Below are 23,257 nucleotides of genomic sequence, written 5' to 3'. Positions count from 1 at the left end.
TCGATTACTCACTTCCGCCTGTCTATTGTTTTCGGATACCCATTTCCAGTTCACTGAAATTTGAGCAACGCCTTTGGTGGATATGAGCCTTGCTACATCTAGCGGCTTTGAACTTTCAACATCAGTATTTGATCAACCAAAACTTTGTCGAATGGCCAGCGGATTGTTAAGAATTATACCTGCCAGACAGATTTATTGGTCTTTCTTAAGAAACTGAATTCCTTCTGAAATTGAATAAAAATTGAGGATGCTGACATACATAGGATACGTAAGTAATTTAAATTTTTAGGATAGCTTCATGGACGCTTATTACCTACTCTTTTACTCAAAAGCTTCTTTCAAAAGCTCTTTTACGCAAAAACTTCCATTTAATTTGTACTAAAGAGAAAAACGGTCTTTGAAACAAATTAGCACATTTCAAATACCACCGCGATGATTATCTCCCGCGTATTATTGCATAAACTCAATGAATCTCCGAGTTTATACCTTTGGTACAGCCGAATGGCCGGTTCCCGTTGAGTTTTTACGAGCGGCTTTACTGTCGATTAGACTTCTTCGACTCGTAATAATAACGGTCAAGATATGCAAGCTTCGACTTCTCTTTATAAAGTTTAGCGCCAAACATGTTATAGTGCTGACAACGCTGAATAAAAGTAGCACCTTTTTTATTCCCAACAACGAGGAAGCTCTTGGCCTGCATCTCACCTCATAGAAAATGATGCCGAAGATGGAAGCGAGCTTCACCCGGAATCCTTAACCACAGAGGAACTGGCCATCTTACTTCTAACTGCCAGAACACAACACAAGTTAACAGGATTTATCAATATTGTTATCTCAACAGACTTAGATAAGATGCAGAAAATTCAGCCCCCGCTGGAAATCGAACCCGGGACCTCTGGGTCTGAAGAAGGCGGTCTTACCATTAGACCACAAAGGCGGTTAGCACCTTCCTGTCCTTGTTAGTATGTTGGGATCTAAATAAAGATTGTATTCCCACGAATCATAATCTTACTGACAACGATAATACAATTGTAAAATCACTACTCTCATCTACTTCCTACTTTAGCGCCCGAGATCTAGATATAACGTGAGAGATAACGTGCATGATTGCAGTCATCAGTTACCTGAATATGCAGCGGTCATCAATCGGAACAACGCATTGATGTCATCAGGTCTCGTCGAGATGCGTGGGCGCATAGTACAGTCGGACTTTGAAATACTTTGTTTTTCTTAAACAAGTTGAATCAACGAATACCTACTTATGTGTGATGATTTGTAGAGGAAAGTGATATTTTTATGAAATGTCTATGACTCTAGAAAGTTAATTTTCACTGTACAAAAATCATTGCTGAAACAAAGTAGTGACGTACGTACTACGTATATGTGAAACATAGAAGACATAAGGAATCTATTAATAATATTTACGCCTAATTCCACCATGGGAAACTTTCTGCAACATCAATATTATGTAATTCTAGACACGAGAGACGTGTAAAAATTTGACGTTACGAGAGTAAGTGTAATATATCCCCGTGGCCGACTGTACTGGCTTTATTATGTACTGATAACGTGCGCACACGCCATCCGCGCATCACCGTTATGGATTCGCCACAAACAGAAAAACATAATGGCTATTATATTACCATGTCATCATCATAACTAACAGATCTGTAAAAAATTCAGAACTGTTACTTTTTATGGCTCGGAAACAAAATGCTTTTAGTGTCCAGTTTTTTCTTGCTTACATCTACATGAATATTGCCTATTGTATGTACATTTAACGCAGCGGTGGGCAATTTTATTTTTGAATGTTCACACCAATTACCTAATCTCAAAACTAAGCAGTGCCTGTAGAGCGGTTAAAATAGTTACACATAAACTTCTTTGACCTTCAGTTGGTTTAAATGCCGTCTGCTCTCAGCGGGATCCGAATCCAAACCATAGCTGGTGATTGATTTGGTACGCGTAATTACATCCAAGCTAAGCTGGCATTATTGTAAATGTGTTTCAAATTATTTCAAAAAAATAAAGAATACAAAAAAATCTAGAGTGCTTACAATGTATACCTACTCGAGAACCTATCCATCAAGCCACCTTGTTCCTAACTTTTCATCTCCGCATAATTAGCGCCTCGGATCGCATTACGAGCAATTATTACAATAATTACCCGCGTAACGGGGAAAGTGTTGCCAGAACAAAAAATAAATAACCATTGTCTTAGTGAGCTCCCACGATTTTGTGATAGGGAAAAGCGTAATCGCTGGGAAGCTTTAAGAGCGAAAGCGTACGACAATGGCGTCCATCTTTGATGTCGCAGGTGTCGTAAGAATTTATTTTGATGGATGCACCAGATCTTTTGGAGCTGGTGTTGATTCACAGAAGGATCTCACAGTACTTAGCTGGCGATAACGAATCTGCTTTATTTTATTGCATTGATGTTATAATTTTTAAACTTTTATGTAACAAATTGCTTAAGTTTTATTGTGTTTCTCACAGATTTATCTGTTTTAGATAGAAGGATATGAATCTGGATAAATTGAGTCACTAGACTAGGCTATCGCCATCGGGTCATCAACATTAAAAAAAATCAGACAGCAAACATTGCCACCATTAGTTTATTTACATAAATATGAGTAGATTCATTATTCGACGTAACATTACCGAATGTAGCGCAGTTTAAAATGTATTTATGCCATGGAACTTATGTAAAAGCATTAGCGCTGTTTGAAGTTATGATAATAACATTAATACTCTGCTGTAGGCTTCTTTGGCAAAATAACCTTTTTACTTTGCAAGTACCGACATAACTTTTATGTAGGTGCTATGTAACTAGAGAAAACTGTGAAAAACTAATTAGAAACTGTTGTATGTTGTGTTGCTGTTCAAATGTGGCTCTCATGATTGTTAGTAAATAAATGTGTGAATAAGCATTTGCTCACATTGTAATCAACAGCCTGTTCATCAACTGCGATTTCTGTACCCGTACCCTTATACCCTCTCGCACTGTAACTTCCTATCTTATATTGGTCAGATATTCATTTTTTTAAACATAGGAAACCCAAAGTATCATCAGGGTAACTTGTTATTTTAGAGGTACCTAACCCTGAGAACATGAACTGTGTAGAATATTTTCGCATCCGAATTCAGAGCATAAAAAGTCTGACGTTTTTCTTCTATTCGCAAGCTTCTTCATTTCCACACCACAAAGATTTCTCCCCCTAACTTCACACCTCTTCACAGAATGGTGTCCGGGAGTGCAACAGCAGTTCGGACGAGAATCGGTCGTCCGGACACGCGTCGATGTCGGACAGCGGCGGCGGCGGCGAGGCGGGCCGCGACGAGCCGCGCAGGACGAGGCAGCCGCCCCATGGGAGGACCAAGCACCGACCTCATAATAAGGTAAGCTAGTATAGACAAGCATTCAAGCTGAACACTGTGGCGCCTTTCTAGTCTTCTTCTTATCGTGTCGACAACAAACCTACACAGTGTCAGCCCAAAACTCCGCTACAAGGGTGGCGTTGTCAGCAGCATTCATTAAATCCTCCTGAGTGCAGTTGCTCGGGCACTCAGGGCACGAAATCATGTGCTTCATTGTGACCTTTCTAGTGGTAAACGGGACTATACCCACCTCTCGTTCCCACCGCTGCAACTCCTGTGTAGCCAAGATCTACAGCTTGACCGCCAGGCGCCAATGAACACCCAACCAGTGAAGGTCAAATTTGTCATGGGGGAAACTTATAGTCTGGGCTCTTGTTGATTGTGCTCTGTTATATTCATCTTTCTCTTTGTAATTCCACCGTGTTTACTGTAACACAGGACCTGTAAAGTAAAAAAAAATATGTTTAATAAATAAATTGTATTTTATAAATAAATGTGTGATGATGACAACAAAGCACCCAATGTGAACCCGATGTGTAATTATACATCTTAACTCTTGTTACCATTTAAAAGTACCCCCTTGATATTGGCTCAACATCTGCCCATGGTGTAGGAAAAAACAAACATGTTGAGATGAAGAAAGTGAATAACACATAAACGCTTTCCTCATCCAAATTCGTCTCAAATGACTGCACTGGAACGCTAATGATGGACTTTGGGACGCTTGCAAAAACAACGAGCCGCCTAATCATTATCCTGCTAATGTACAAAATATAGCGATAAAACAAAGTTACAACTGGAAAAAATAAAATGTCTGAGAAAAAAATTAATACCAAACATACTTCATACGGCCGCGATTTTAGTTGCTATCATTAAAATCAAATCAAGCAGAAAAACTCGCATCTCAACACGCTCAATTATTTTTTCCGTTGAGTTTCTTTTTATGGTTCTAATGTTTTTCTAAAGTGTTATTAACTAAAATAGGTCTCAAAAAGCCTATAATAAAGTGGTTGTTGACAGCTACAATCGCCGTGGCCTGGTGGTGGGGGCCTGGAAGACATCAGGTCGGCCATCAAGCAGCTGACGCTACGCTCAAGAGATAGTAGCAGTACCGCCACCAGTGGCGCATCTAGTGCTGGAGGCGGCAGTAATAATGGAGCGACAGGTATGAACGCTACCCTTATGAATAAAGAGAGATGATTGTTGGTTACTCATTTACTAGTATCGCTGTGCTCTAGAGCGATTACTGCTACTAGTGTAGATTCCGTACTCGAAGTGACGGTAATAATAGTGCCACAGGTACGAAACAATACCCTTAAATTTTTAGATAGCAGGGAAAGATCAGGTTAGCCTCAAAAGTAGCAGTCTGATGCCCGTTTTCACTATCAATCTCTAATTTCTAAGTGACCCCTATGAAAACAATATTCCTATTATGCGTTATCATAGGGGTCTCTTAAAAAATAGGAATTGATGGTGAAAACGGGCATGAGCCTCAAAGGTAGCAGTCTGTAGCCTATATTATTATTATAGCCAGCTTAACTGTATGACCATGATCATGTTCTTATTATTCTTATTCGTTTCGCTCTTGGCAGTGCGGTCGTGGTCACGTTGAGGCATCCTCGTCGGTTGTAGAAGCGGATACAGCTCTCCACACGATCTCTCGTCATCTCTCTCTGTTGGCAGACTGATGGTGCAGTTGCATACGCGATATTCATGTTACTCGATGTCTATCTCAATATTATAATGTAACATTTTTCCAGTGGATTTGAATTTATATTATTATTTAGTTACTGGTTTATTCGACAAGCTGTGTGTCCCCCAGAGACGGGGAGCGCGGCGGAGGCGCGGCGGCGGCGCGCGCCGCTGGTGCGGCAAGCGTCGCTGGACACGGTGTGCACCAACGTCACCAGCGCCGACGAGTTCGTCTGGGTCGACTCGCACAACAGGTACTGACTGCTTAAGACACCTCCTTCTTTTACCAGCGGCAGCGAGAGACATCCACTCCCACAAAAGGGTACTGCTTGGGATATCTCCTTGCTTTTCAACTGCACTACTGGACAAGGGCTTCCCTCAAGGATTTCCATTATGACTGATCCCATGCTACCTCCTTCCTTTTCAGCGAGAGATGTCCACTCCTGGACAAAAGCTTCCTTCGAAGATTTGTACAATGACTGATCCTACGCTGCCTGCGTTTAGACGCTTCCCGCGATTTTCGCCATTGGCAAGTCATTGAGTGGAAGGCCTATTTGTTCAAAATCTTCCAGTGTAACACATTGGGTATAAAATATAATTTTAGTATTTTATTTTCCTTACAAAACCTTACTTACCACCTTAGCTACAGTTATGACCTCAATTAAGAATAAAGAATAAGAATGTCTTTATTCAGCATAATTATCATTTAAGGTATACAAAGCAAGAGTAAGTACGTAAAAAAACATAAAAACATAACAAAAAATAAATAAAAACATATGCTGAATAGGCGCCCGCTCAGCAAAAATCGCGACATGACACAAACGTCATGCCGAGAAGCTGGTTTTCAGCGGGAACCAATGCGTGATGAGGGTTGCGCGCCCTTATGGTCGAGACCTGTGGCCGAGACGGTTAGATCAGAATTATTAACACTAACTTGATATAGAACATTTTATTTACCAATTGCATGATACGGTGTCAATGAGTTATTTGGGGCTCTCCCTGCCTTCCCAATGCGATGTCCTCCGAAATGTATTAGGCCAAATCGAGTTACAGTCCGTGATAACTTGCTGCACTTGCAAATCCTCCATTTGCCTCTGGTAAATTTAAGAGGGTCGTGTTCCTGCAGCGGGGACTAAATGACCTGCTGATAATGATGATAACTTGCTGAATAACCTTGCTGCAGACTAGTGGAACTCCGCTGCGTACCATGGACAGCCAGCGAGATCACACGTGCGTTGGCAGCCGGCCGCTGCAAGGATCTGGCGCCGCGACTGGCGCCCGACGCGCCACCGCGCCTCGCCTACCTGCTGCAGAGGTATTGGCAACCAAGTAGACAGGCTTATACAGCTTAAGGCCTACGCCAGGGATGACACTCGACATAATATTTGGGGCACGCCACCAATCACAAAATTTACAGTAAATAATGTGTTTAGATTAAGGGCTATCGTATTTGCCCTCATTAATTAGTGCTACTGTAGAGTAAGGTTCTGTCATTAGTACCTACTATACTAGACCTCATTGATAGCATTAGGTGTTATTTTAATGGCACGTCTATGACTGCATCAAAAAAATATTTATAAAGGTGGCACGTTGATACTTATAGGTTCGTCATCCCTGGCCTACGCTATAAACTTGCAAGGTGTATAGAGTGAGTGATCACTCACTCTGGATGTCCGACGCAGTCTTGCGCTCTACGGTTAACAGCCACCCGAGTGTGCGCCCACCTGTTGTAGATCGTTTCACCCACGAAAACGCGCCCCACCATTCTTCCGCTCGGATCAAACTCCCCGCATCCCTCGACTAAAAATTGGTGGAGCGTGTCTTTGAGGATGAAACGATCTAATCAAGCTTGCAGTGCGCGCTCGCTTTCTACAGTAGGTACATGTGGAGTAAGGCCTTTTAGGCTGGTATTAGAGTCACGCTGACCGTCAGCGCTGACAGCCGAAATGTATGAAGCGTCGGCGCCGAGCGGTCAGCGTCACTCAGGAACGTTCCCTTCAATTACATACAGTCATATTGATCTGTCAGCGCCGACGATCAGCGAACGGTCAGCGCGATTCTAAAACCAGCCTTATACACTGTGACTTCTTGCAACGACCACAAACGTAATTCTCGATGCGGTATCAACACAGTCGCAAATCGTCACACATGAGTTACTAAAAGCAGTTGTTAAAAATGAGTTTATGTCTGCAAAAGTGTTTTTTTTTTCTTTATTTACCCGTTAAAGCAATGACCTATAACATAGAATGCCGTTACTAGATGACTTCTTCCAAAATGTAACATTTAACATCATTAACTACTGTGTGCAGGGCGCTGGTGCGTGTGTCTCGCGAGGCACAGCGGCTGGCACAGAACTTCGGCTTCTGCTCCAAGCACGAGGTGGCGGGCGCACTGCGCATCGTGCTTAGTGCTCCGTTAGCTGACGCCTGCATCAAGGTAACTTTCCTTCAATGTTTACCAGTGAGTGTCAGATCGTCGTCGTCGTCGTCGTTTCAGCCAAATGACGTCCACTGCTGTACAAAGGCCTCCTCCAAGGTTTTCCACAATGCACGGTCCTGCGCTGCCCGCATCCAGGCTCTTCCCGCAACCTTTACTAGATCGTCGGTCCACCTAGTAGGAGGCCTGCCCACGCTACGTCTTCCAGCCCGTGGTCGCCACTCAGTCAGGTCGAGTGTCAGATATTCTAGGGCAAAAATTGCGTATATGCAAACTTTTTGTGTCAGGCAGTGTTATGTGTTTAGTTCTTAGTCTATCTATCTATACGATGTATTAAGGCAGCGGTTCGCTCCGTGAAAAGCGACCAATATATGAGGCCGAGACTTTTTGACTTCAGACATTATACAACTATCAGTTTGCGACTTAGACTGAGACAGGGGACAGATACTTAATTCAAGTATAAGTCACGTGCCCGTTTTTACCATCAATCCCCAATTTTTAAGTGACCTCTATGAAAACAAAATGCCTGTTATGTGTTACCATAGGGGTCGCTTAAAAAATAGGGATTGATGGTGAAAACGGGCAACGGTCTCCCGTCAGGGTTGCTAGTATCGGTAACAGTGCGAACTGCCGCCTTTAAAGGGGGCGTGGCATTACGTAGACGTCACGTCTATTAAAGCCTGGTCCGTGAGCACGTAGAATTTTGTCCAATTACCCCAAGCTACCCATCCTTATCGCTCGCGCGTAATTTTGTTGTTGTCGCGCTCGCACACCTACTGCGGGCGACCCTCGCACAGTCGCGACAGCAATATAATTACACGCGAGCGATAAGGATGGGTAGCTTGGGGTCATTGGACAAAATTCTACGTGCTCACGGACCAGGCTTTATTAGGAAACCATAGTATTTGTTTTATATGCTATGTATTTGTCTCCCCAGGGCTGCCAGCGAGCGGCAACCATGTACGCAACCTCAGGCAGCGCTGCTCGAAGACTCGGTTCAGCGGCGCGCGCGCGCACCAGTCTTGCGCCGGGCCGCTTCCAGCGCTGGATGCTGGATGTACGCGTCGCTTCTGTAGTGCACGAGTGAGTAATACGAAGTGCCTTGTATACTACTTGTTCCGAAGAAAGAAAATCTATACTTATAATAAATCTGTAGAGAGGTCAATTCTGTACATGAAATATATTTTCAAAATAACTATCAGGGGGTGATTAGTGATCGATACTGATGCCAAAAATGCAATCAGTAAAATTTTTGTCTGTCTGTCTGTATGTTCCTTATAGAAACGAAAACTACTTGACGGATTTTAACGAGACTTGGTACAATTATTCTTCATACTCCTGGCCAGGTTATAGTATACTTAGGAATTCCCACGGGAACCGGAATCAGCGGGAAAATACTTTTGTACGAAAATATCTAAACCGCGTAAGATAGATGAAGGGGGTAAAACGGGATCCACGCGTACGAAGTCGCGGGCGGCCGCTAGTAAATAAATAAAGGTGTGGACTCGAGACGCGTGCTTCTATGAACTATGGATTTACAATCCGGTCGAGTTTTAAGACCTAATGTACAGTCGCGGAATGAAAAGGTTCGTCACCTTAGTGTCGGTTTTCGCTTGCACTAGGTACTGTAAGGGTCAAACCTGCCAACATAATAACAGTGCAAGAAACAGTGCTGCTAACATTTAAATAAATATGACATTTGCTAACGAATAAGGTTTTGCTTGTTTATTTTCCTATCCCATCAGTGCAATGCAATGATGACATTGACAAATTGACAATAGATTTTTTATTTAATAGAAATAATAATGGCAGGTTGAACCAACAAGAAGGATTTAGTTTATCAATCATAATAATCTTCTTGACAAGATAAATCGTCAAACAACTTTGATCTGAATAATTTTGAACTTTACTGACGAACAGTTAAAGATTATTTTCTTTAACTCGAGATTATTCTGTAACATAGTTTCAAAAGGTAATATGTGCTCGCGATTCGTTGAAGGAATCAATTTGAAAACTGACGAACCTTTTCATTCCGTGACTGTACACTGTGAAATGCAATAAAGATTTGAGTATTGAGTATTGAGTTAACTGCGTTCCTGGTAGCCGTGACGTCACATCAACGCTCTGGTAGTGCGCGGTGATCGCGGGGAGGTGTGTAAAAGGGAGGAAGAGTCGCATTCCAGCAGCGCAATTAGCTCGATAGGGTTGTGCCTGTCCTTTAAGATATTTGTTGTACTGCTAGGGCCAGCATAGACCTGGCAGCAGCAAAGAGACCAAGAAGAAACCCTACCTTTACGTTGTAAGATTGGAAATGACGTGTCTAAGCTAAAAATTTGCAAACGGCTCGCAAGCGTCCTTAAGCTAGGTACTACAAGAGCCGATGCGTGACTGAGCTGTCAAACGCCATGCGACCACCACCTGGTGGCGCGTCACATGGCGTTTGACAACTCCGCTCGTTGACATCTGAGGTCGCCTCTTCGCACGGTGTCTCAACGGCTCTTAGCGACGCTTAAAACTTCAGACTGCGACCAGAAATACGATTTCCTCCCACGTCTTCTAAAATACAAGCTCTTACGTCACCTTTCTCTCGTAGATACGCAGCCATTTACCTCTGCGCGGGCATGGAGACGCTACTCGAAGAGATCGCGCTTGTAGCGGGCGGCACCCGCGGCACCGTGACGCCGGCGGCGGTGGACGCGGCCGTGGCCAACTGCGCCGACCTGTGGGGGCTGCTGCAGCCTTACAGCCACCTCAACGCGGGCCGAGTGGCGTCAGGTCAGTTAGAAAAGAAAAAAAAATGTCACGAAAAAAACAAAATACGAAGAAAAAAAAAGAAAAGAGTAATAACTAGAGATGAAACGGATATCCGGTAACTATCCGGTAGGCCGGATATCCGGCCTAAATTTACTATCCGGCCGGATACCGGATAGTAACTCACTATCCGGCCGGATACCGGATATTAAAAAACTACGACAATTTCCTATAATAAAATGAAATACATTTGAGGTAAATATCAATAAAATGGCTTATAGTCCAGTCAATAAAGCATTATAGATGGAAATCCGTGTAACACAATTTTTGACTTCGGGACTTTATTAAGACTAGTTAGGAGGTGAACATAGCAAAAGTCCCCGCCCTTAGCCCTTGAGCCGGCGGGGAGAGGGGGGTTTAAAGGTACCACTTTTCGGTTTTTCGCTTAATCCTCGGAAACTATGCGTCCTAGTGACATGACTACTATGAACCAAAAAAAGCTTATTCAATTTGCTACAGGTGAGATAGTCAAGTTTTTCTATATCTTGTATAGTTTTCGCGGCATCTGCTCTAGAAGGTCTGTAATATTGGAAATTTTATTTTTGTCTTACATGTTTCCGTTAGGAGAAAATCGACTAAATCAACATTGAGCTAATATTCTAGATATGCGGGAGCATGTTAAGCCTAGTTCCAGGAAGGGGACTGCACCGTGCGTATAATATTTAGACGAACCAATTGGATCCACTTTTGACTCCTCATCACTCAAAAAGTACTGTGCATTAACACTTCAAATTTGGCTCATGTGTTGAGACTTGCAAGATAAACATCAGCTTCAAATTTCATAAATATACCTCAAACGGTTCTTTAGGTATTGACGTCTAAAAATCTACATGGCTGACCTATAAGACCAAATTCTAACCACTTCCAGATGACCTTGAAGGTTCAAATTTGGCATCCAGATAGGCAGTTCTGTAAATACAAAGGAACAAATAAAAAACCAGTAAATTTTAAAATTTCACAGGTGATAGATAGATTTTAGTGTCCTAAATGTCGATTTTTGAACGTCAATACCTAAATAACCGTTTGAGGTATATTTATGAAATTTGAAGCTGATCTTTATCTTGCAAGTCTCAACACTTGAGCCTAATTTGAAGTGTTAATGCACAGTGCTTTTTGAGTGATGAGGAGTCAAAAGTGGCTCCAATTAGTTTGTCTAAATATACGCACGGTGCAGTCCCCTCCTTGGAACTAGGCTTAACATGCTCCCGCATGTCTATAATGTTTGCTCAATGTTGATTTAGTCGATTTTCTCCTGATGGGAACATGTAAGACAAAATTACAATTTCCAATATTACAGACCTTCTAGAGCAGATGCCGCGAAAACTATACAAGATATAGAAAAACTTGGTTGTCTCACCTGTAGCAAATTGAATAAGCTTTTTTTGGTTCATAGTATCCATGTCACTAGGACGCATAGTTTCCGAGGATTAAACGAAAAACCGAAAAGTGGTACCTTTAAACCCCCCTCTCCCCGCCGGCTCAAGGGCTAAAGGCGGGGACTTTTGCTATGTTTACCTCCTAACTAGTCTAAATAAAGTCCCGAGGTCAGAAATTGTGTTCCAGGGATTTCTCTCTACACCGTCGTTAAAGCATTCATTGACTGGACTATTATAATAATGACGGCTTTTATTCAAAGTCCAAAAAATTACAAAAAAGCCATATTAAGGCCTTTCAAAACTAATATCTTTTTCTGGGCTATTCACTCTGATGACGAATACATAAAATAGTAAATATCTGTTAATGTCGAAATATTGTCAAATAAAATATGCAATTTATTCACTGATTGCAACCGAAATTGAATTGATCTGCCCCCTAGACAAGTGGCAAAATCTGACATTCTATTCGGACGGATTTGATTTTTGAAAACTGTGACTAGTCAAGTCTAATAATAGACCTACGGATTGCGTTCGTAGCACCTGTGCGGCGCTATACTCGTCACGACATGCAACGAGACAATGGGCCAACTATCCGGCCGCCGGATATCCGGCTATCCGGCCTAACAGCTGGCCGGATATCCGGTATCCGGTATCCGGCCAAACAACTATCCGTTTCATCTCTAGTAATAACACCGCGAACGATAATTATCTTTATGCCGAAAATAACTGATCATCATTCCAATACCCTCTTTCCCTTTCTACTTTAAGCATGTCTACACTTCTCTACTGTGAACTTTCAGCTAGAAAACATTTTATTTTTAAATTCCCATAGCATTTATCAGATACATTGAGCTAGTGGTTGTTTCCTATACTCTCGTACCATTGTCTTCTACAGCAGTGAAAGTTACTCTTTTGCCCAAGAAAAGTATCGATCTAGTATCCCAATACCTGCTGCTCCCAAGCAACATTAGTGATTTTGGCTCCACCTATCAGCTAGCTGACATTTGTCAATAAATTATGTTGATCCCCAAAAAATGTTTTAAAATAGAGCATCAAAATCACCCCATTTCAGATCGGTAGGGCTCATTGTACCCAAACTCCAAATAGGTAGATGTAGTCGTATATTATAATTGACTGTATTTTTCCTCAGGTGCGCTATCGCTGTCCCGCTGGGAGTCGATGAGCTCGCTGGGCTCGTCGGGCTCGCGCGAGCGCCCGCTCGGGCTCAGCCACGACTCCGGCATCACCACCAACGGCTCGGGTGAGCATGTGCTTTGCTTCACAATTTGTTGTCCTTTTGTACCCTTTGCACCACCAGCCTGCACCACTGGTGGTGCAAAGGGTATTTTTAAATCCCTCTTGCACCACCAACAAATAGTGTTGTGCTACCATCGACTGTAAAACTAGTAGTAGACTGTAAAATACTTAATAATTTAATTGTTATAAATAAATCAAAACCTACCTAAAAGTTTTAATTTGTGTGTGTGTAAGTGCCTATAAACATTTCACTTCAGACCCACGATACCCCGGGCCTACATCCTACATACAACGAATAAAGTACCAGGGCAACATAACCGTAAAGGAGCTATTTTATAATACATGTTTATTTCTCGGATCAACCAAGAAGAATTTGATATACCTAGCTCCTTTATGATTATGTTGCCCTGGTACTTTAGGAATTATTCGTTGTATGTAGGTATGAATGGTTGTTATTAATTTTTATGTTATGTTGTCAAATCTGTCCAGTAGTTTCGGAGCCTATTCAGTACAAACAAACAATCAAATCTTTCCTCTTTATAATATTAATATTATATGATTATAGATAATCGTTTTACAGTAGGTAATGGTAGGGCGGCACTATTGGTGGTGCAAAGGGTACAAAAGGTTTGTTGTCTTGGGCTGGTTTTAGAATCGCTCTGACGTACACTGACCGTCGGCTCCGACAGCCGAAATGTATGGGCATGTCAAGATGAAGATGATCAACGAACGTACAGCGCGATCCTAAAATCCGCTGTATCCTAGGTCAGCGACAAGTGCGACGCGACGGTTCGCGGCGTAGGCTGCAATCAAGGGATGCCATTATCTTGATCGCGTTTGCCGCGTCATGTAATCACGTTGCGCTCTACGCTGATTTTGGATACCGTGTTGAGATCTGTGTGGCAACATAGACGCCGAATATGAATCTGCGAATGAATTGAATTGCGGCAGTTCTGCCAAAATGTAAGACCATTTTATGAAAATTAGAGGAATTGCTTATGATCTGCTATGAAGTCTGGAAATGAATTCCTTTTAGCAATGTTGCGTGATTTGGCCTTTTTAGGCCCGCAGGTGTTTTAATATTAAAGTATTTAAAACTTACTAACTTGCGGTAAGTTCGATAAGCCGCAGGTTTTTCAGAAAACCTCTTTTATTAATCGAATCAAAGTTTTATCGGGTCTTTGTGTTTGAACTGCATTTCAAGCGTCATTGCAAATTAAACCTAAAGTCCAACTCAATGAGGGCTATCGTTTTTATACTTAACAGTTGGCACCCCTGGCGATTGACAGGACCTTACTCTACAGTGGCGCCATCTTGATGAGTGCAAATGCGATAGTCCTCCTACCACTTTCGCGCTCACCAGTTGGTGCCACTGTCTTCGCTACTAGCAAGTGACAGGACCTTACTCTACAGTGGCGCTAACTGGTGAGCGCTAAAACGATAGCCCTCATTGAATTTATATTCCTTTGTTCAGGTGGGTCGGGCACATCAGGCGCGTCAGGCACGTCTGGCGGCAGCTCGGGCGCGTCGGTGCTGTTGACCACGTGCGCAGCATCCGCCGCCGAGTTACGCGCCGTGCTGCGCCGCGCTACACCTAGGCACCCACCGCTCGCGCCCGCTGCTGAGCGAGCATTGTATTACTTCATGAGATGCGAGCAGGTCAGTAGCCTGACTTGGGCAAAAAGGACAAAAACCGTAACCAGTGTGACTCCCTTTTATAGCAGAAAATATACAGTGGTCGCACCATGTCACGCCACGCCCCTCACCCGGCGCTTGCGCCCTCTGCTGAGCGGGTGTTGTACTACTTCATGAGATGCGAGCAGGTCAGTAGTCTGACTCTACAATACCCATCCCTAGCGAGATGAAAAGGACAAAAATGATTTCCTTCTTTGGAGAAAGTATACAGTGGTCGCATCACCTCACGCCACGCCCCGTCACACGCTACTCGCGCCCGCTGCCGAGCGGGCGTTGTATTACTACATGAGATGCGAACAGGTCAGTAGCTAATAGCAGTACCAAGCCACTTGACTGGATGAGAGGAACAGAAATCGTGACGCTTGGCACTCCGTTCTATAGAGTAATTGCGTCATCGCCACACCACGCCTAGACACTCACCGCTCGCGCCCGCTGCCGAGCGAGCGCTATACTACTTCATGAGATGCGAGCAGGTCAGTAGCCTAAATCTACGCCACAGATCCCTCATCATCATCATCATTTCAGCCATAGGACGTCCACTGCTGAACATAGCCTCCCCTAATGCTTTCCACGTTGATCGATTGGTAGCGGCCTGCGTCCAGCGCTTCCCTGCTACCTTTACGATGTCGTCGGTCCACTTTGTAGGTGGACGTCCCACGCTGCGCGCGAACATATCCCTAGCGGGATGAAAAGGACTAAAATTATACCCCTTAGGACTCCCTTCTTTGGAGAAAGTATACAGTGGTCGCATCACGTCACGCCACGCCCCGTCACACGCCACTCGCGCCCGCTGCTAAGCGAGCGTTGTATTACTACATGAGATGCGAACAGGTACGTACCTAACCATGCCTCCTTACGCAACACCACCCGTCTCTTCCCTGGCTGGATAAACTCCTCCTTTTTATGACAGAAAATATGTGTAACCGCATCACGCCCAGGCATCCGCTACTGCGTTGCGCCACACCTAGACACCCGCCGCTCGCGCCCGTTGCCGAGCGGGCGCTGTATTGCTTCACACTGTAGTGTGCGTTCAAGTTGTGCAACGTAGAGCAATATAGCGCAGTCCCTCAAATGCTGACTATCCTTTCAGTGATATTGTTTATTTAGAATATCATTTTCTTAATTTACAGTGTTACCACATTGTTTCAGCTGGAGCACAACAGCGGCGCGTCAGGCGGCAGCTGCGGCGCATCTGGCTTGTGGGGCGAGCGCGGCGCCGGCGCTCTACCGCCATTGGCCGAGTGGGTGCGCGTCATACGCGCGCACGCTGCCTTGAGACCACCGCCTGCTGTGCCTGACGCTGATGACGTATTACAAGCTGCGAGACTGTTGTTGCCTCATGCCGACTGCCCGCCCAGACCTATCACGTGAGTGTGTTGTAGTGTTGGGTGTGTTAACGTTAGCCGAGTAGATTGCGCCTGCTGCCCACCGTGCCCGACGCTGATAATGTGCTGCGAGCTGCGAGACTATTTTTGCTTTCATGCTGATTGCCCCCCCCGAGAGGCCCGAGACCTATCACGTGAGTATAGGTGCACGACATTTTTGGTCTATGGAAGCCCGGTGCTGATGACGTGCTGCAGGCTGCGAGGCTATTGCTGCCGCATTCTGATTGCCCGCCAAGACCTACGAGTATCACGTGTGTGTATTGACGCTGGTCGAGTGGGTGCGCGTCATCCGCGCATACGCTGCCTTGAGACCACCGCCCGCTGTGCCCGACGCTGATGACGTGTTGCAAGCTGCGAGGTTGCTACTGCCGCATGCTGAGTGCCCGCCCAGACCTATCACGTAAGTACAGATTCTGTTTCGTCCTACGCTAAATGCTGCCACAGCTGCTGCATGTTGACTGCCTGTCACTATCTATCACGTGACAAAGACAACGCAAGCCGAGTGGGTGCGCGTCATTCGCGCGCACGCTGCCTTGAAACCACCGCCCGCTGTGCCCGATGCTGATGATGTGCTGCAAGCTGCCCGGCTACTGCTGCCTCATGCTGACTGTCCCCCGAGACCTATCACGTGAGTGCTGACTCTGTTTCGTCCTACGCTAAATGCTGCCACAGCTGCTGCATGTTGACTGCCTGTCACTATCTATCACGTGACAAAGACAACGCAAGCCGAGTGGGTGCGCGTCATTCGCGCGCACGCTGCCTTGAGACCACCGCCCGCTGTGCCCGATGCTGATGATGTGCTGCAAGCTGCGAGCCTACTGCTGCCACATGCTGACTACCCGCCCAGACCTATCACGTAAGTACAGATTCTGTTTCGTCCTACGCTAAATGCTGCTACAGCTGCTGCGTGACAAAGACAACGCAAGCCGAGTGGGTGCGCGTCATTCGCGCGCACGCTGCCTTGAGACCACCGCCTGCTGTGCCTGATGCTGATGACGTATTACAAGCTGCGAGACTGTTGTTGCCTCATGCCGACTGCCCGCCCAGACCTATCACGTGAGTGTGTTGTAGTGCTGGGTGTGTGAACGCTAGCCGAGTAGGTTGCGCCCGCCGCCCACCGTGCCCGATGCTGATGATGTATTACAAGCTGCGAGATTGCTACTGCCGCATGCTGATTGCCCGCCTAGACCTATCACGTGAGTATATTGACGACGGTAGCGTCTACCGATGTGCTGCTGCTGCCGCATACTGACTGTCAATCCAACCCAAATGTCAAATTTACATTAAACTCGAGCGTGTTAAAAAAAAAGAAAATTTTAGTTCTTGAAAGTTTCCGCTAGGGTTGCTGTAAAATCTGTCATAGGTACATTCAATGTCATTTTTTACGCGCTTACTAGCGACGACGTTTGATGTAAACTCACACTAAGCCCTCTATTACGTTAGTGTTGACGCTAGCCAATGGGTGCAAGTCATCACAGATTTATAGGTGCCCGATGTTGATGATAGTCCCGCCGCCCGTGAGTCACGTGATACCTTAGTGTTGACGCTGGCCAGTCGCACTCCGTCATCCGTGAATGCGAAATACTTTTTAATTATTTACAATACGGTGCCTTGTCAGCATGCAAACTGCCAGCCTAGGCCGAATGCAAAATACTCACTAAAACTTTATTATAATTCCAGTATCGAAGAAGCAATAGAACCGGCCTGGTCCCGCTGCGCACGGACCTCTGACGAGCTCAGCCGCGCGGCGCTAGGGCTTGCCCAACGGGCCCTTCTGTCCGGCCGGCCCGAACTAGTGGGCGGTGTGCGGGCCCTGCTACCTCCAGCAGGCCTGGACGCCATGGACGCATCTGGACTGACGGTGCTGATGAAGGCTGCGTTAGCTGGAGACGACCAGATCGTGGCGGTGAGTTGATGAGACTGTTAAGCATTTTCATCTGTCTTCTTAGTGTATGCTCTGCTTTTTGGCCCGAGCTAGTGGGCGGCGTGCGGGCCCTGCTACCTCCAGCAGGCCTGGATGCCATGGACGCGTCTGGGCTGATGGTACTGATGAAAGCCGCGTTGGCTGGAAACGACCAAATTGTGGCGGTGAGTTGACAAGTCTATGCTGATGATTCTTTTGGGTTATCTTAGTTTTAATATTTGAAACTAATAATACTGCTTCCCCTCGGTCTGTCTCTGATAAAGTCAAAAATTTTAAGTTTGATGTTAATTTAATTTGATGGTAAATGAGTCTTAACCAGACTACAACTTGCCACATGTGCCTTCTGAAGTATGGAAATTATTTATTTATTAGATACACTGCCAAGTCGTACAGTAGGTACATACATTTTATTATGTAATCATAGTCTTTGTCATTGTCTTTTCAACTTCGGGAAAGTTCTATTTCCAACTTCAATGGATTACAAATGACCGTTCCAGACCAGTCTTTCATCCGTCTATTGTTTCTCCAACCACTGGAGTACGAAAGGTTCTTCTTCTTGTCGGCTCGACCACAAACCTACACGGCGTCGGCCCAAAACTCCGCCACAAGAGTGGCGTTGTCAGTAGCGTTCATTAAATCTTCCTGCGTGCAGTTGTTTGGGCACGCAAGCCACGACATCATGTTCTTCGTCGACTGGGGAACCCAACCAAATGTTCTAATCTATAGTCTGGTCCGTGAGCACGTAGAATTTTGTCCAATGACCCCAAGCTACCCATCCTTATTGCTCGCGCGTAATTATGTTGCTATCGCGTTCGCACACTCACTGCGGGTGCCAGTCGCACAGTCGCGACAGCAATATAATTACGCGCGAGCGATAAGGATGGGTCTTCGACGAAGACGTGGCCCCTCACTATAGGCCTTATACAGAAGCTCAAAGTTGCACAGCGTGCTATGGAGAGGGCTATGCTCGGTGTTACTTTACGAGATCGAATCAGAAATGAGGAGATCCGTAAACGAACTAAAGTCGATGACATAGCCCGACGGATCAGCAAGCTGAAGTGGCAGTGGGCAGGGCACATAGTACGCAGAACTGACGGCCGATGGGGCAGCAAGGTTCTGGAATGGAGGCCACGTACCGGAAAACGCAGCGTGGGACGTCCACCCACAAGGTGGACCGACGACCTGATAAAGGTAGCAGGAAGGCGCTGGATGCAGGCCGCTACCAACCGTGCGATGTGGAAGTCATTGGGGGAGGCCTATGTTCAGCAGTGGACGTCCTGTGGCTGAAATGATGATGATGAATGATGATAAGGATGGGTAGCTAGGCTAGGGGTCATTGGAAAAAATTCTACGTGCTCACGGACCGGGCTTTAGTGGTGCTCCAACTACTGGGACACAAAGGCGTTGTTAGTTTCTTATCTGAATGTATTCTTTTGTATAGATGCTGCTGGAAGCGGGCGCGGACCCGAGCGTGGAGTGCGGCGGGTCGTGCGGCGCGCACGTGGCGGCGGCGCTGTCCCCGCGCGCGCCGCATGCGCCCGCGCCGCCCTACGTGCCGCCCACCGCCGGTCAGTGCTGTTGTTTTTAGTCTCCACTGTACAATATGGCCCGTTACTGTGATAGTCGCAGCCCCAGAACGGGGAGAGTAGCGCATAGGGACAAGGATATAGATCAAAGAATTTGTAGGGAGTCAAGCGTTGCGCGCGGCAGAGTGCAACCTGCTACGGCAGACGCAGTTCCGCGCGCATCTCCCGCGATTCGGCCAGTTATAACCGCAAGGTTGGCATGGCCATGGGTGGTGGTGGGTTGTACAATATGGGCTAGGACGTAGATAAAATAACTTGTATGGAGTCAAGAAGTGTGACGCGGTAGAGCGCAATCTGCCCTAGGCAGCCTCAATGAGAGTGTTCGCGATTGTAAAATCCGCCAGATGGCAATACGTAGACGGGAGGTCCAAATACTGCATGATTGGTGGATTTTGACATGACATTGACAGATATGTCAAAACGCGAACACCCTCATTCCCGCGATTCGGCCAGTATAACCGCGAGGTTGGTATGGCCATGGGTGGTGGTGGGTTGTCTCCACTGTACAACCCGATTGAGCACTCCTGACAGTCTTGACGTTACATGGACGCTTTGATACGGATGAGGCGAACGTGGGTAACTGTGCGGGTGAGTGCGAGGGAGAGTTATTCCAGCGAGGTGCGCAGTTAGCTCCATTGGGCTGTAGAAATATAGTTTTTTTCTGATTTCCAATATACAAAAAGGAGAATTTAACTTCCCCTCCACTCTCCATGCTATCCAAACGAATTGGAGAGTCTTGATGTTCGCACATTTTTCTCAGAATAGAATTTTCACCCTAAGTTTGCCGGTCCGTGAAATGCGCGTCTCCTCCCCCAACTGCGATTAAACGCCTCCCCCAACTGCGATTAAACGCAATCAGTTAGTGAGTAAACGCAAGTAATGTGTCTTATTTTACGCAAATACACAATTTTTATCAATAATAATAAATAAAAAATATTTTAAATATAGTTTGATAAAGTTATAGACGCTTCCTTTCGAGTGACGTCACATCGCCAGCGGCAAACTTAAGCGAACGGATAGTGAATAAACCTTCCCTCCGCAGGTTGGACAGCGCTAGTATTCGCGTGCGCGGGCGCCGGCGCGGGCGGCGGCGCGGGTGGCGGCGGCGCTTTAGAATGTGCGCGGAGACTTCTCGGCGCCGGCGCACGCGTAGACGGCGCGCCGGCGAGGGGAGATGACGTATGCACGCTCACGCCGCTGCAGGTAGGCTATTATACAACTTAGTTTACCAATTTTTTTATGCAGAACAAGACAGGCATTTGAACGCAATCACAAGTGTGGGCTGAGTGTGAATTTACATCAAACGCCGTCACTAGTGAGCGCGTAAAAAAGTGACATTTAAATGTATGACGGATACAGCGCCCCTAGCGCTAACTAATTTTTTTTTTTTTTTTTTTCATTTATTCCATCATGCGATCAGTCAGAAGACTATGAACAGATTTGTTCTGTGATTATCGGCGATGAAAGCAGAATCCCCACTGGGACTCCCTCCATGGTCAATTCTGGCTCTCCATGATGTCCAGAATGTGCCGAAACTAAAATTTTCATACACATTTTTAACGCGCTCACTAGTGAGGACGTTTGATGAAAACTCGCACTCAGCCCACTGATGTCAAAGGCGCCCCGGCTAGGGGAGACGACGTGTGCACGCTCACGCCGGCGCCGCTGCAGGTAGGCTGTGAACCTTACAAACCACCAGTATCTTTTTATGTAAAGCCCGGTCTGTGAGCACGTAGAATTTTGTCCAATGACCCCAAGCTACCCATCGTTGTCGCTCGCTTGTAATTATGTTGCTGTCGCGCTCGCACACTCACTGCGGGCGCCCGTCGCACAGTCGCGACCAGACCAAACTAGCACAAAGCAGGTCAGGCACCGCAATCGCACCTGATGTCAAAGGCCCCGGCTAGGGGAGACGTTGTGTGCACGCTCACGCCGCTGCAGGTAGGCTATACAACTTAGGATTTACCAGTTTTCTTTATTCAGAACAAGGTTGGTATTTACCACAATCACACCTGATGTCAAAGGCGCCCCGGCTAGGGGAGATGACGTGTGCACGCAGGTAGGCTGTGAACCTTACAAACCACCAGTATCTTTTTATGTAAAGCCCGGTCTGTGAGCACGTAGAATTTTGTCCAATGACCCCAAGCTACCCATCCTTGGCGCTCACGCGTAGTGTGCGAGCGCGACAGCAACATAATTACATCTACGTGCTCCCAGACTAGACTATAGTACAAAGCAGGTCAGGCTCCGCAGTCGCACCTGATGTCAAAGCCCGGCTAAGGGAGATGACGTGTGCACGCTCACGCCGCTGCAGGTAGGCTATAAGAACTACTCACTTGCCACATAAATATCCTCGTGGAAACTTGAGCTTTACCTCTTTAGCAAAAAGTTCAACATTGAGCGAATATTTGAAGTAGATTGTAGGCCTGATGCATTAACAATACCATTTAAGCGCATCGGGTGGCGCCTAATGCTGGTTTTTTAGATTCAATCCAAATCCGTTCGTTAACTGTCAAATTTCAATATGTTTTTGATCAAAATATCTGCGGTTTTCGATGTTTTTACATTACCATAATTGTTAATAAGATTATTTAAACAGCTTTAAAGTGTAAACGCATCGAAAATTGTGGATAATTAATCTAAAACTGAATTAAATTTGACAGTTGAAATTAGGATTTGGACAAGAATTGAATATGGGAAATGGGCGTACTCGTATGTCATTATAGGTGACAGGATCATAGGATCTTACTCCAGAGTGACGTCCATTGAATGCACTGTAATAGCAGATGGACTATCGGTCATGTGACTCACCAATGCAGTGGCTCTGACTAGTGAGCACAAATAGTTCTAATTTATTGCAATTATTTTAGAAATCATTTTCATTAATTCCTTTTTAAATGTTTAGGTCGCATGTGGCGTCGGCAATTTGGAGCTAGTTCAGTTGCTACTGTCCCACGGCGCCGACCCGTTCCTGTCCACACAACTCAACGACGCTTTGTGCTATTCGGCGGCCGCGCAGTACGGGTGCTATAGGTAAGTACGAGAGATATGATGTCATTGTACTTTTCACTGCTTGTTTTTCTGTACTTAAATGATTATTTTTTTGAAAATTTTATTGCATTACTGCTGCAACTATTAGAGATGAGTTTTCTGTAATTCCTTCGGCCTGATCGTCACTTACCATCAGGTGAGATAAAGGCCAAGAGCTTCCTCGTTGTGGATAAAAAAATTGCGCATCATTATCATCATTTTAACCACAGGACGTACGTGCCCCTCCCCTCATAATTTCCACATCACCTGGTTGGTAGCGACTTGCATCCAGCGCTTTTCTGCTACCATTATGAGCGTTTGCCTTTGCGTATAGGAACCTTATAATGTGAATGTTATCAATACCAAAAAGTATTCGGTTAGCAAGCTCAACTCACTAAGAGGTAACTGATATAATTATGTCAGGGTGCGTAGTGTGAGTTTATGTCAAACGCATTCGATGTCGACTGCGTAAAAAAGTGAAATAAAATGTATGATAGATTTTACAGCGCCCTTAGCGGAAACTTTCAAGAACTAAAATCTTCTTATATTTTTAACGCGTTCGCTAATGACGTTTGATGTAGACTCACACTAAGCCCTCAGTTACCTGGGTGACCTATAAGGCTGGTTTTAGAATCACGCTGACCGTCAGCGCTGACAGCCGAAATGTATGAAGCCTCGGCGCCGAGC

The 23,257-nt window shown here is 45.5% G+C and overlaps 1 protein-coding gene across 1 annotated transcript in view; it reads left to right on the top strand.

Annotated features, from left to right (window-relative positions):
- The window catches only part of LOC114357735 (ankyrin repeat and BTB/POZ domain-containing protein BTBD11), a 43,256-nt gene that overhangs the window by 9,678 nt on the left and 10,321 nt on the right, over positions 1–23,257 (top strand). The window contains exons 4-17 of the mRNA XM_028311484.1: positions 3,241–3,399; positions 4,399–4,543; positions 5,201–5,324; positions 6,254–6,385; positions 7,380–7,506; positions 8,444–8,589; positions 10,100–10,281; positions 12,844–12,954; positions 14,425–14,609; positions 15,795–16,012; positions 17,711–17,936; positions 19,396–19,522; positions 20,583–20,743; positions 22,446–22,573. Coding sequence (XP_028167285.1) covers positions 3,241–3,399; positions 4,399–4,543; positions 5,201–5,324; positions 6,254–6,385; positions 7,380–7,506; positions 8,444–8,589; positions 10,100–10,281; positions 12,844–12,954; positions 14,425–14,609; positions 15,795–16,012; positions 17,711–17,936; positions 19,396–19,522; positions 20,583–20,743; positions 22,446–22,573 — 2,171 coding nt within the window. The remainder of the gene's footprint in view (positions 1–3,240; positions 3,400–4,398; positions 4,544–5,200; positions 5,325–6,253; positions 6,386–7,379; positions 7,507–8,443; positions 8,590–10,099; positions 10,282–12,843; positions 12,955–14,424; positions 14,610–15,794; positions 16,013–17,710; positions 17,937–19,395; positions 19,523–20,582; positions 20,744–22,445; positions 22,574–23,257) is intronic.

This window comes from Ostrinia furnacalis, unplaced genomic scaffold (assembly GCF_004193835.3).
Source record: "Ostrinia furnacalis isolate ACB-3 unplaced genomic scaffold, ASM419383v2 OfSCF3339, whole genome shotgun sequence".
NCBI lineage: Eukaryota > Metazoa > Arthropoda > Insecta > Lepidoptera > Crambidae > Ostrinia > Ostrinia furnacalis.
This window is presented reverse-complemented; position numbering and strand designations above follow the sequence as displayed.